Source organism: Amblyomma mixtum, chromosome 5 (genome assembly GCF_055824585.1).
Source record: "Amblyomma mixtum isolate Tamu chromosome 5, ASM5582458v1, whole genome shotgun sequence".
Classification (NCBI taxonomy): Eukaryota; Metazoa; Arthropoda; class Arachnida; order Ixodida; family Ixodidae; genus Amblyomma; species Amblyomma mixtum.
In genome coordinates this window covers 150,400,832-150,414,954 of record NC_143016.1, presented here as the reverse complement: position 1 = coordinate 150,414,954, position 14,123 = coordinate 150,400,832, and the positions used below count along the sequence as shown (strand labels likewise).

General features: G+C 46.3%; 1 protein-coding gene across 2 annotated transcripts in view; it reads left to right on the top strand.

The window, feature by feature from the left end:
- LOC149344140 (arylsulfatase B-like) overlaps positions 1–14,123 on the top strand; it is a 189,073-nt gene that overhangs the window by 151,854 nt on the left and 23,096 nt on the right. For both annotated transcript variants that reach the window (XM_089546165.1, XM_089546166.1), the window contains exons 5-6: positions 1,452–1,564; positions 2,726–2,836. In XM_089546165.1, the coding sequence (XP_089402291.1) occupies positions 1,452–1,564; positions 2,726–2,836 (224 nt within the window). The remainder of the gene's footprint in view (positions 1–1,451; positions 1,565–2,725; positions 2,837–14,123) is intronic.

Sequence of the window (14,123 nt, the reverse complement as noted above, 5' to 3'; positions counted from 1 at the left end):
GTAAGAAATTTAATACACAAATTTTGCTTGCAGCTGGCCTGCAAAAAATTTTCTGTAACTTTTTCAATTTTTCTGTTTTTACTTCTTTATTATCTTTAACATGCATTTTTCGTTTTCGAGTAGAGTTGCTTGAAATTGAGGTTCTCGATTTTTTTCTGTTATTTGCCAGACTTTTTATTCATGGCTGAATGATATTTTGTGTAAAACCTTTGTTTCCTAGTTATTTGAATATGCAATGATGTTTTGTAAAAGAAACAAAACAAGGATGCATTTAAACCATGAATCGCTAAGTGACGTTAAGCGCGAACATTTTGGGCTCGAGAGTGCTTGTTTTGGGAGCCTTCTCCTTGTTGCTGCTCCCAAATATTCTCTTGTGCTCTGATGGAAGGAAAGAACAGGTTTATGCTTAGGGTATGAAAATTTGTAAATGATTTCAGCCAGATAAAGAGCAAAAAATACATTAGTAGAATGTCTAGTATGCACAGCGCACGTCAGAGCTCCTTATAGAATCAAACAGAGATGACAGTAACCTATAAAACCTGCAAGTGTGTGGTATTCTTGCGAAGACGGTATTTTGTAACCTGCTTTAACTGTTGTAGCTACTTTTTTACACTTTGCGCTATTCCACTTAATATGACAGAAGTCGCAAAGTCACCACTTAATTTTTGGCAGCTCCTCGAATAAATCATGCTACCAACAGTAGTAATATGAACTCGCAAAAATCCTTTGTAGCCGGTAAGGTACCAAGGTTAGGCCTCAAACTACAACAGTTAATAAACCTACATAGGGCAACTAACAAGTAAAAGTCATTTCGAAAATTAGAGTACTCCAGGTTCATTGTGAGCGTGATTTTTGTGCACACGCAAGAAGGAGTACGGGTGCGGACAATGTGAAGTGATACTCTCGAATGCACGCCACTGCAGGCGTTTCAAACGCTTGCAAGTGCTCTAAAATTGGAAGTTCCGAATTTTAGTCAACCTACAAAGCGGAAACCAGAGTTCCGATTTTTAAAGCACTTGCTCTAAAAACTGGTTTTTATTGCATGCATGTCCACCTCGTATTGGAAGAGCACCCGCTTACTTCGACCCATCTGAGCACACGCACTGACGGCTGGGGCCTTTCTAAATCAGCCGCGTCACCGAGGGCATTCGTGTGCTAGCCGTGAAATTTCCGATTAAAAGTGTCAACCACTGCGACAGGTTTTGGGGCGCGCAATCATGCACTAAGCGCTGTATAGAATTTAATCGGGCACCATTGGCTGTTCCTAAAGAGCATTAGCACCAGCAGAGGAAAAGGCTGTCGTAAGACGAAGTATAAGACATTACATGTACCAAGAATGATGAAGGTACACCACTTACTTTATTCTGCAAACATTTCCACAAAGCAATGCAATGCAAATATACCAGTGTTTCATGGTAGCAGGCTGAAAGAAACGCTCAACTCTTATGCAGGACTGCAGCATTTCGTTATCATGATGTCCGAGCCAAGAGGACTATCACTGGACTTGAAGCTTCTTCCAGAATGGCTCAGTGACCTGGGCTACACATCGTACATGTTAGGGAAGGTATGTGTTACTTCCTGAACCTGTTTCCTTTGCTCGCATCACCTCTAATATCTGTCCGGCATTCTGATATAACCACCGCTGCTTTGAAGTGGCAGTCAAAAGAATCGCGCGTATTGCTGTGTTTCAGATCAAGCTTTAGGAGTATCTCTTCGTGTCTCATTAGAGATTGAGAGGACTTAATCAAGAAAAATAGCAACTGACAGGCCTTTCAAGGCACTGGAGACCCAACATGGCGTAATCCGGTGCTTCCATGCGCAATGCCTGGCATGTGATTGCCTGAAACCGTTATATGTGGCTATGTTCTTGCTGCTACCCTTTTTTTCACAGTATTTCTCCAAAATTACTACTTTTTCTTCACCTGTTCCGGCAAACTTTGATTTTGTTGTAAAAATATCACGGTGTCAACCGTGATGAGGGGGTGTGAGGTACGCAGGAGAAGGAGTTAGGTGAGGACTGGCAGCCGTATTAGATGGCCGTGAGCTCTTGGGCACCGGCGACCTCGGTGGCCCAGCGCTCCAGACTGAGTTCAGCCCTAGGCTGTGAGCTGAGCAACGCGGCCTAACACCACTCCGGAAGTTCGAGTCCCGCGTATGGTGGCGCATGGCGTAAGCAAAGCCTTCTTAGAGCGGGGCCGCATAAGCACAGTTTGCTGGCCCCTCAGTGGGGGGAATTAATCAGTTGAGGTAGTGCGTAGGAAGAGTTTGGTTTGAAATTGACGGCAAGCGACCTGCTCGGCTTGATTTAGAGTACATACAATGAGAGGGAGGGTGGGGGGGGGGGGGGGAGGATAGAGGATCGGTGATTGCCCGTACTGTTTATTTCCGTCTCTTCATCGATGTTCTTTAGCAGTGGTTTTAGACGTCAACATTTCATGCCTCCGTCCCGCGAGGCTATGAACGAAAAAGGAGAGAAATTAAGTGCATTTATAATTCCAACATAGGGATGATCCTACCGCATAAGGAACAACGTTTATTTGCGCTTTTATAAATTAACTAGTAGCGGCTGGAAATGTGCCGGGTAATGTTGTGGATGGTGTAATTGAATTGCGGATAGCGCGTCGTTCACATTGAAGAACATCCCACTGCAGCACTTCGCTCACTTTCCTGAGTTAATCTACTTGGGATGCTGTTTTTGAATGAAACGTGATCTTTGTCTTTTCAGTGGCACCTGGGTTTCCACAAGGCAGCGTACACGCCCACAAAAAGGGGTTTCGTCAGCCATGTGGGCAGCTGGGGTGGAGCTTGTGAATACTATAGCCACGAAAGAGCGGCGGTAAGTTGTTTGTTAGAGTCGCTGGACCATCTCTAAAGACCCATCTCTACAAAATCACTGGAAACTTTCCAAGCGACTTTCATTCTTATTGGATACGAGCTGGTCATACAATTGCCTACTCGGTAAGTTAAACTGGAGTGCTTAGAAAATAGGCATGACTGAAGCGGTATCTCGGCTTGGGGTTTTATACTAGAGTGCTAAATATGAAGAAAAGCGTGCACTCCTGACGACGCTTTTAGGCCAAATTAAGTGCCGCGTTCTGCCCCTTTTAACTGGGAATGTTTAGAGGATGCAGACCTGCCGTGTGCGAATATCGAGGGCGAGGTGCTGCTCGCAGATTTTCTCCAGCTCGATATATGCCTCAAAAGGTGGCTTATCGTCTAGCTGGCACCTGCCCCGTACGGGCAGAAAGAAATCGGTACTGCAGGCGTTAATGTAGGGCTTATCATGTTCCTCGGCTGTGTGTCGTTGGTAGGGCAGTCTTCTCTTGGGGATGTAGTTTCTCCATTTGGTGGGGATGTGGAATGTTCAGGACACTCCGGCGCAGGCCTCCTTTATGATAACCGGCAGCCCTCGCAATTAGCTATTCACAACATATTCTCGTTTTGCCAGCACGCAGCAGCGAAGCCGGAGAAGCTATTTTGACTAAAGAGCGACCAAAATGACGTGTTTCGAAAATAATGCAAACGCACTTTTGGACTCCACCAAAGTGCGGCTTTTTTTTTTCAATAAGGCATGACTTTTTAAAAACAAGCCTTTCTAATTTTCAGTACACTTAGCAGCAGTTTTCTTCGAATGGAAATACATTTTACTGAATTGTTAACGTGGACATGTTTTTCCTAGGTGAGCAGGCAGTTTTCGATGTCACACGCTTTATGTTTCTGTCGGGACCTATGTTGGGTACGAACTTTTTTACTGCAACATAGCACGAAACTAAGCTTAAATATGAGCTCATTGCTATAGCATATTGAAATGGGATACCCCAAAAAACTGTACTGCGTATTTATTATTGGTGTCATCTGATATTTTTTTAGTGGTGTTGTTTGCGAAAATTCCATATAAGTGGCACGAAAAGTACGCCGGTGCACTGTGTTCAGACAAGTTGCATCGCAAGGCGAATATTATTTTCTTGAAAGAGGACAATTTATTGATTAATTCATAGGAACAAATTTGATTAAAAATTCTTGGTTTAGGTCGAAATATTATATTGCGAAAGTGAAGTGAACGACATCAAAAGTGAATCTAGTATTTAATATTGCCAAGTCGGAATTGTTCCAGATATCGAAAAGAGTCTCTCTAGTGGGAAGGCACTCCACGTATGGGGATCATCACTAAATGGGTTACTCCGGGAAGGTTTTTAGAGAGCTATGATCTCTCTACCCTATCAGATGGGATTCCGCCAAAGATTAGATTTCGTCATTAGTGTAAAGTTATAAATAGAATCCAGAACAAAAGCGCTCTTGATGACCTCAATGAAACGACGAAAGGTTTACCGCACGTCTTTTATTGCCATTCGCGGTTAGGAGCGGCTAAAATGCTTTCTAAACATGGCAGTAGGATGGAATACTAATCCGGCAGTTTTGAGTCGTGTGGTACACGTGCGTGGCACATAGAAGACAGTACGTTATCGGGCGAGTAGGTCGTTTGTTAAGGCGGAAGCCTTGAATGCCTCATCGTTGTAAGCAGAAGTTGTCGGCAGAAATGCCACGCTTTTCTATTGGTCGAAACGGTCGTGACGTCACAGTGCGCGAATTTCAAACGGGGCCAATTGTAGTTTGCCTGGTAACCATGCAACCAATTGAAGGGATCGTATAGTGATGCTCCAAGTAAGTGGGACGGAGTTTATTTATTTCCCCATTAACCAATTAACCTAATTAACCCTTCGAGTAAGGCCAGATAAATAAATAATACCGAGTAGGAAATTGCTCGAGTTCGGGAATCGAACCCTGGTCTCCGGAGTGCGAGGCGAGCATGCTAACCACTCCGCCATGCCAGCTCGATGGTTTGGAATGAACAAAGGCGCCTCTAGTGAATACGGTGTCTTCGTTCACTCCCATCTTCCTCCCTTCCCGTTACGGCGAGGTTTAGGTGTCCACCCAGATCTGCGAGACAGATACATTTCGTTTCCTCAAAAACCAATCTGCCCACGAGCAAGGCGTAGAATCGAACGGGCGGTGGCATTTTATGAACTCCCTGGCAGCGTTGCAAGACGCTGTCGGGTTTCACTCAGAGGCGAAGCCTAACATCTTAAGAACGCACCAGTAACACAAGCAGCAACACCGCTCTTAAGGTGGCGGTCCCACTCTGGCGGTGAGCGGGAACCATTTTTGGTGATATTTTTACGTCGACTGTACCTCGCTCGTTCGCTTCATAAATATGGTTCAGATATCTCCGAAAAGCTAGTTTTCACTGCTTTCAAAAGATGCATTTGGTTGAACGGTAGCTGCAAATTTGTTTCAACTGTAAAAGAAAACGCGAAGATAAAAACTGGCAGTTGAGCTCAACTTGTCTCAGGAAATGCAAAATTGTGAAAAATCTCTTGCACCTAGAGAAATATCTTTCGAGATCCTTTGAGATGTGATGCTAGTGCGCATATTTAAGCATTTAAAAGTACGTGTATAGATTAGTTTATTAGCCACGCTTGTTTGAAAAGCATAGAAAACAGAACAATGTAATCTGCAATAACTTTTGGGATATGCATTGCACTGCGGCGACTTCTTGTACAGTTTGAGATTGTCCAATCGCTCATCCATTCTGAAAATTGCATCTATCTGCCTTGTTTAGTTTAAAAGTTATTCCTGATCAAATTTAGCGTTTTTTCGGAATAGTTAAAAACGGAATGCAATACTGTTCAATTAACCAGCACTTTATAATTCTGAGATTTTGCGTGAAGAAACTTAGTACTGCGCTCTACGCGGCTAAGCATCGCCTTTACTCTACGACTTTTAGGGAACGTGCACTGTCTAGGTGAAAAAATGTTGATTTTAGCTACCTTTTTCGTTGTGCTTATGAAGGGCACAAGCTCTCGGAACGTTCCGCAGCTTCTTTTTTTCAGGTAAATATACTCTTAAAATATCGGGCTCTTATTCTTTTATTCAACTTGTAAAAATTATTGACTACAAAGTCTACAAATTACAAACAATAATAGCAATAACGCAACCACATGCGATAAATGTAAAGCCCCTCAATGAAACAAAAGTAGCGAAAAGCTTTGAACTTTCCGACACTCCTCCTCTCCTGGCGCTCCGCCGGAGAATCAAGCCTCCCATTGGCCGAGGCGCCGTAGTCACGTGTTAGCGCGCACTTTTTGGCTCCGCGGCAGACGCCGGCGCCATTGCTGGGGCTGGGAGCGCGCTTCGTTTTCTTTCTGTGCAACAGTTTTCGCGGGAAGCGTTTTTTTTTTGCCATCTTTGACGGCGTCTACGTGTTGCGGCGATGCCGAGCTTCTGTTGCGCGTATAGATGCAACAACCGAGGTGGCAGTGGCAAAAGATTTTTTGTAATTCCTTCTCAGAAAAAGCAACGCGGCTCGCCGAAAGGTTTGGCTGCACAGGATCGGCCGGCTAACTTCGATAATGTTGTGGATCCGCGTCTCTGTGAGATAAGTCGTCGTTTTTCAGTTGTCAGTCGTGTTTTTTCGGATGATTTTGTGTGGAGCGCCAGCGGCTGCAGTCTTTCTTCGCACTAAATGCCATTTGGCATGATTTTAAATAGACTCGTTCGCTAGCGGGTACGAAAGCCGTGCTGAAGTGCAGGTTTAATGTTGCTCGCATTGCGCGGCGTGTCGGCTTGGTTTCAATCGGGCTCGTTCGCATGTTGTTCGAGCCCCGCCGTTTACGTTGCTCGCTATGCAGGTCCAGGCTTGATGCTGCGCGCATTGCTTGCCGTATTTGCGTTGCTGCAGCTGGACTCCTGGGCTCCCGGACACGATACTAAAGGGGCGGTACTCGCTGTTTGAGCCTACTCTGCTCATGTTGCTCGCGGTGCAGGTCTAGCTTTCATGTTGAACGCATCGCTAGACGTATTTGTTTTGTTACAGTTGCAGTCCTTCGCTCACGATCTCGACACCAAAGGTGTGGTACATATTGTTGAAGCTCCTGCTGCTCATGCTGCTTGCGATTAAGGTCTAGCTTTCATGTTGCGTGCATTGCTGAACGTATTTTTCAAGCAGGGTTCTAAACCGAAATCGAGCGTTACTGTGCCTAGGCACATTAACGCACCAGTCGCTTGAATACTCGATATCTGCGTGGATAATACTTGAGAATGCAAGCAAGGACCTCTGTAAAACATAGTTTCAGACATTTTGGGTTGAGGCCGTCGTCGCTGCCGCGAATTCCTGCGAAAATCACGCTGCGTGGAGCATTGTAACGTGGATAGGGGGTGTCAAATGAATCACTAACGCAGGGGCGCACGCAATGATCCAGACCATTTCCAAAGTTCGCCATTGGAAAAGCTCCTCATGGCTTTTAATGCGGAGTTGTGACGTGTTAACACTTGTGTATTCTTTTTTCAGTTATGAAAGGTCACGCTCGATATTTTTTTTTCATGCCTTGTATCTCCCACGCCACAATCTCAATGCGGCCGAATCGGAGGCAGAAAATGCAACAAAAATCATGCGGGCGCGCGGCCCGCTGCGCGCCAAAGCGCGAGCGACGAGAAAGCCACTCGTCGAGCGATGGTAGTCACTAATGCCGCGAACTCGCTAGCGCGCGCCACTTCCAACGTGTACTCCGCAGTCAAAGCGATCGAAGAACAAGAAGTTTCACTTCACTTCACTGCACTTTATTACCTCCAAAGCAATCCAACATTGGTCTGGGTAGTTATTACAGTAACTGATTTTTCAATCTCTCATTTCATGATGTCATTTTGACTGAAGCCAAGTCACAAAACGCAACACAAAGTTCATTTGGGCGCGCGGTCTGCCGGCCGCCCAAAAGGCGACGGTGGGGAGCGTCTGCTAGCTGCTCCCGGCCTAGGTGCCGCCACCGTCGGCGCCCGGGAGAAGCCGAGAGAAGGAGCGCCGACATAGGAGGAGGAGGGAGGAGATGTCGCTACTTTTAGTTTATTTAGGGGCTTTAGATAAATGTAGTAAGTAGCGCCATCTACATTACCGCACATGTACTAAATGGTCACAGTTCAGAAAAATGACAAGTGTGGCGCTGCCAAACACCTAAAATCAGGAGGTGTTCACGAGAGGGAATCATTTCTCTACGATATTTGCACGTTCCCTTCCATTTTGCCCTCTGTAGCTTCCGAGCAGATTTACACCATATTGCTTTGCTGGATTGCTTTTTGCGAAAGCAACACTACGCGAGTCGCCTAGCCATTTCGCAGAGCTGAGGAAAGGAGGTACTGCGCATGCGCGAGGAGCAGTGACGTCACACGGCGCACAGCTGGCGCGCCGCCGTCGTCGCTGCGGCGGTGACTCAGAGGTGCCGCCGCCGCGCTCGCCAGTTGCGCATGCGCATTAGCGGCGCATAGCTAGCGTGCCGGGGCCGCCGCCGCTGCCGCGCGCTCTCCATCGCCTCTCCCTCACGCTACGAAAAGCATTCTAGGCGTTGTCTTATTTTTTGAGGACAGCTTTGTTCGTTGTTCCGGCTAGCGCTGTGGAGGGGAAGTTGGAGAGCGCTCGATTCGCCTGCACTCGCTGTACCATTTCGGCAAAGCTGTGCGGCGGTGCCCCTGAGTGTGTAGCGCTAGTAGCGCTAGTTCCGGCAGTTTGAGCCACGGTGTAAGAGTATGCTATGTCTTTCACCGTGGTTTGAGCGCAGTTTGGCACTGTCTGCTTCCAAAACGGATGGTCGAGTGCAGGCTTAGTCGTCTGCTAGCCCTGGTGACGCCAGTGAATTGCAGCCAGCTGTTTCTGTTTACACCCCACATCAGCGGCTGCCAACATCTCGCATCTCGTTCAAAGAGCACATCACAATAAAATGTTGCCATGAACCAGCCACGATGCGTGCATGTGCACCTCGTGACAGCTGGCGCGAAACGCCGCGACTGAACTGTGTCGACGTGCATCATGCTGCACGCACGTCTTTGTATTTTACAGTGGTGTCAGTTACGTGTAGCCGTTTTTTTTGGAGAACTGGAGCAGTGTTCTAGCTTGTCGACGAGTGGAATTACTTGAGCCTCCGCCGTTTATCACTACGCGCAAACCATCATCTGCCTTCATGACGGCTGCAGCTGCACTATTTCGGCACTAACCACCGAGAAGGGTTGCAGTTTTCCTGAACTACACTCGCACTACTTTCAAACGAATGCCGTGGTTCAGAGCGCACCGTGTTTCACCGCTGAAATGAAGCCATGTGAGCTGGAGAGCCACGGGAACCAGTTCATGTGGTGCAGGCGAATCGAACGGATCTATAAGTCGGGTACAACCAGTGTTGTAGGCGTTATCGAAAAAAAGTAACTAAATACGTTACTCGCTACGCTAAAAAAAAGCGCGTTACCGCCTACGTTACCTACAAAAAAAGATGACGCGTTATCGTTACCATTGCCGAAAGAAAGGATCGCACGTTACTTTGCCGCTACTCCATGGTCATAATTACACTGCGGCTTCGCTGTTAGAACTGAAAATAACAATTTTATCAAGCTCATTTTTCACATAATTCCGACCTCACAATGAAAACATAGCTGAACTCAACAAATTTACAGTAATTCTGGTGTGCTCCTGCTTACGAAATTACGCGGAAATTGTGTAGCAATAAAGGAATGCTTAGTTCCGGAAAAAAGATGTATTTGCGCACATGAACATTTTTTGTCACTTGAACCTGCATAATTATCACAAAAATGTGAGTGTTTATGTCAAGGTGTTCAAGGTCAGCCTCGCTCGCTTAGGAACTCAATAAACAGAAACGTAGCCGCAGTTGCAGATAGAAATAAGCAAATTTTACTTTGAAAACAATGTTGATAAATAACGACAACTTTCTAATAGTTACAACTAGCTGTTACTGCAGCTGCACTGCAAAGCTGTCATCGGACAGCTTGCCTCGCTTCCTAGTTGGGTTGTTAGTGGGGGAGTGGGTTGTTCCTTGTTCTGGATATGGGAGAAAGGGGGGGGGGGAGAGGGGTTGTATGACTATGAAGGGAGAAAGTTGGAGTGACAGTGTTGTTGAGCAGAAAGTTTTTAGAAAGTTTAGTATGAGGTAGCTCACTACTGCCGGCACAGGAACAAAGGCCCATTTCCTTATTTTTTTCCGATACTTCAGTGCTAAAGCCGGTTGACTGCAGTCCCCTTTTCTGTGCTGTACCATTGTACTCTTTCGACGGCTCTCTTGGGACCATCTTGAAGTAAACTGGCGACATTCCTGAGTTTACTCAGAAGGGGGAACTGCTTCCACAAAGAATGCGAGAGTGTTGCCTAGGAACAAGACCTTTTGGTTGGAAAACAAGCTTACAGAGAAACTGACTTACAGATTTCTGCAAATGGTTTATTGGTGGCTCGTCATGCGTCCACTCTTTAGAGAGTTCCGTGCGTGAGTGGTTTGGGGGCAAGTGTGTGAATGCGTGTTCGTGCTTTTTTTTTTCTTGAGTGCGTCGTCAAGGGCAGGTGTTTTCTGGCATGCATGCGAGCCCCAACAAGGGTCATCGAGAGCACCTGTAGCTGTTGTTTATTTGCAACATCATTTTCGGCGCTTTTTTTCTGAAAAATAGGCGGGACTGGGCAACTGAAATAAGAAATAACTAGTAACGTGACACCTCAAGTTACCGAAAAATGTTAACGTAAGTACGTTACCCGTTACAGTTCTGAAATGGTAACCAGTACGTTACAAAGTTACCGAAAAAAAGTAACTCGTTACTGACAACACTGGGTACAACTCAACAGTGTTGTCGGCAACGCGTTACAAGTAACGACGTCACCGGAAACGCACGCAATGGACGGTGTTGTATGGAATAAAAATCGGAAGCGAATTATTTTGCTGCGAATGTGTGAATGCATGGCAACTGGCCCATCTCAAAATGATTTGCTACTAACCCATGAAACCAAAGGGCGGGCTCAACACGGAAGTACAGTCATGAAATTGTTGAGCGTGAACACAGCAGCGCGTGGCAGATAGCCTCGAGCCCTACTCTTGTCGATACGCGGCGGTCGCCTTCATAAACAAAGTGGAAAGGGAGGTGTGTACTTCTGCTTGCTGGAAGCAGGCAAGGCGGCATAGCCCTTTCCACCACGTTGATGAAAGCAGCCGGCGCGTGTCGCCACAAGTAGGTCTTGAGGATACTTGCCATGCGCTCCCGTGTTCACGCTCATAAATTTCATGACAGTACAGTCAGGCCGGAATGAAACGCGAACACGCATATGTCATACATTTCTGCTTTGCAGCGAGATATTCCTTCACAACCTATTTCCGATTATGCATTTCAGTCGGCCCTTTATCCAGACACATGAATCAGGCTAGTTGTACACTTCAGCTGAAAGTAGGCAGGTAAAATATTTTGTTTTCTTGACATGCTCTGTTCGCGTTTCATTCCGTCCTGACTGTACACACGTTTCTTGCGTGTTCCCTGTGCAATAAATATGACAATACACTCCGGTTACATTGAAATAATGGACAGTAGTCCGCCCAATATATTGGTTCGAAAACTACAAAGGCATGCACTCTGCTTTTAGCGCGTGCATTATTACGGGAAGCTGAAGCAAGACATGGAAGCAGCTGCCAACGTTCTTCAATAGCGTGCCGCTCTTGACATCGCATTTCAGTGTCAAATAAGATATCGCGGGAAAAAAAATATCAAAAAATGATATTTTTTCAAAAATATCAAAAATGATGAAGGCCGTTATAGTTGCCTGAAAACAGACGGCGTGAAAATATCAGCTGTCGCTTCAATTTCCAGGTACGCGTGCGTGAACGCGCACACACGCACGCACGCTTTTTCTATCTTTGACCAACCCCAAATCAGGGCAAATCGACGCAAGGCGAGTAAGATATACATTTCAGCACGCGATGGAAAATTCTAGAGGCAGTAAGCAACCTAATAAGGCAAACTGGTTGCAAGAAGAAAGACGTACAGTCCCCGTCTAAAGTATACAGCCCAAGGGGTTTGCTTCTAAGCTGTTTAGCGGGGCTCCGTAGCACATCTAGCACTCCAAAGATTGGGAGGGTTGAGGAAGCGATGCTATTCCTCTCTCGAGAGGTCACGGTCGCTGAGCATGCATAACGAGGCACGCAGCAGGCCTCACAAGCAAACCCCTTGGGCCGAATACTTTTGACGGGGGGTGTACGTCTAACATAAATAAGAGCACACAGTTCAGGGTCCAAACGGGAGAGGGGAGGGGGACGCCCTAAGTGCCTACAGAACTATCCCTTTACAGCCGGCCCCTTTTTTGACAACGTTTCTCCCCCCCCCCCCCCTTCCTCGTACTTAGTCCGCTTGGAGAATGATATGCATCTCTACTGCATTTTTGTCAACCTTGGCAAAATTCTGTTCAAATTGACCGTCCCGAATTGGTTGCAAGATGCCGCCGCATGTACGACGAATATTTTTTTCTGAGGCGAACTCATTCCGACACGCTGCGGTGGTAACCCTCTCGGTTGCAATTTCACGTCTCTTGTGCAATATCGATTCATCTCAGCGGTAAACGGAAATTGATATTTGCCCACTTCTCTAAACCTTGTTCTTCCCCAACCCTAGATTCTATGGTTGGACAGGCATCCGTCGAGCGTTGTCTGAAGTTGTCTAGCTGTCTTTGTTAAGTTGTATTATCATAGATGTAACATTATTTGATAAAAAAATATTTTTTTTCAGCGCTCGAGTTGGCAGGTTACACTCTATACAAGGAGTGTTCCGACTACTACTAATATTACTACGCATCAACAGGGACGAAGTGATTGTTACGCGCAAAAGACGAGGGCAGAAAGAAGAACACAAGAAAGGCACCGACTTCAACTATAAGGTTCATTGCAAAAAAAAAAACGCCAGAAGTATATACCTGGGGCATAAAAAAACATATATAATTTGCACGATGTCACACCTTTCTATTTTTGTCGTCCGCTTTCCCTTTTCGCTTACTGCGTGCTGGGCAGCATTATTTTTCTTTCTTTCTTTTCCTTTGCCAACACTAATATATGTATCGACATTGAAAATAGAAAAGTCTATAGTCGGGTACAACGCAAGAACGAAGCGGCACATACCCTCAAATGAGGCCATCCTGACAGTAACATCGACCCTACAGCTCTCTGTGGCTATGCAGCCAAGGCTAAACAAGAGAGGGAGGGAAGCGGTCCTTTGTTCCCTGCTGCGCATCCTTATCCCGAACAAAGATAATCCTCCCTCCGATGCCGTTTGGGCAAAGACGGTACCCTCTTTGTCCCAGCTCTCCAACTTTTTCCCTTCACCCTTCCACAACCATAACCCGAACAAAGGAAGCCCCACTCGCGACGACAAGACCCTTCTTCCCTCTATGCTTAGCCTTGGCTACATAGCCGCAGAAGGCTACCGTATGTGGTTGTGGAAAAACCAGCAAGGGGCAGGCAGAGAAAGAAGCATGCCGTATCACCCCAGCCAACACCTCCCCCCATGCACGACAGGGACAAGCAGCCGGGTTTCCCATGGTTCATCTGTAACCCTCTGAAGGCAGGCGCAGCAACAAAAGAAAAGTCTTCACGCAGCGGGCGGGTCAAGAAAGGACCGAAAACACATCTCAACCAGAACTAGTCTCGGGTCGCTCAGGGGCAAGATGGGTAGACACTTTCCCAGTCATGGATCAGTGTCATAGCCTGGTGGCAAAATCTGAACTACTCGCAAGATGGCGGCAGTGGAACCGCCACCTTAAGGCTTTCGCCTCACCGCACTTCAGGTCAACAAAGTGCCCCCCTGAATTTTTATCACTTAGAGAGCTGCGCAAACACAAACAAGGTCGTGAAGGTTACTTGCGCTTGTTGTGTATTTCAAATCCTTGTTTGCGTTCGCGCAGTTACTTTGTAAACCAAGAATTCGAAGCGGCACGTTGCTCGTAATGAAGGCACTATCGGTTGATGTTCGCGCTTTAGCCCGGAATGATATGACATAGAACAAGTGGAATGATTACGGCCTGACTTGTCCGTACGAAGGGCTCTCACGCACTAGTCGATCACTTTAGCGTATATAGTCGGGAAGCATCTCACAATATCCCTGTTTGTTACAGCGAAAGTGCATCATCCAAAACCCATTGCGACGACTTCTTTAGTTATGAATCAGGATTTATAGATACAGTGCATTTTGTGCGTCACTCTGATGCTTTTTAATAGCGAAGATTCCCGCTGCCGGCACTAAGGAAATAAAAATTATATATACTGGATCATTCGATC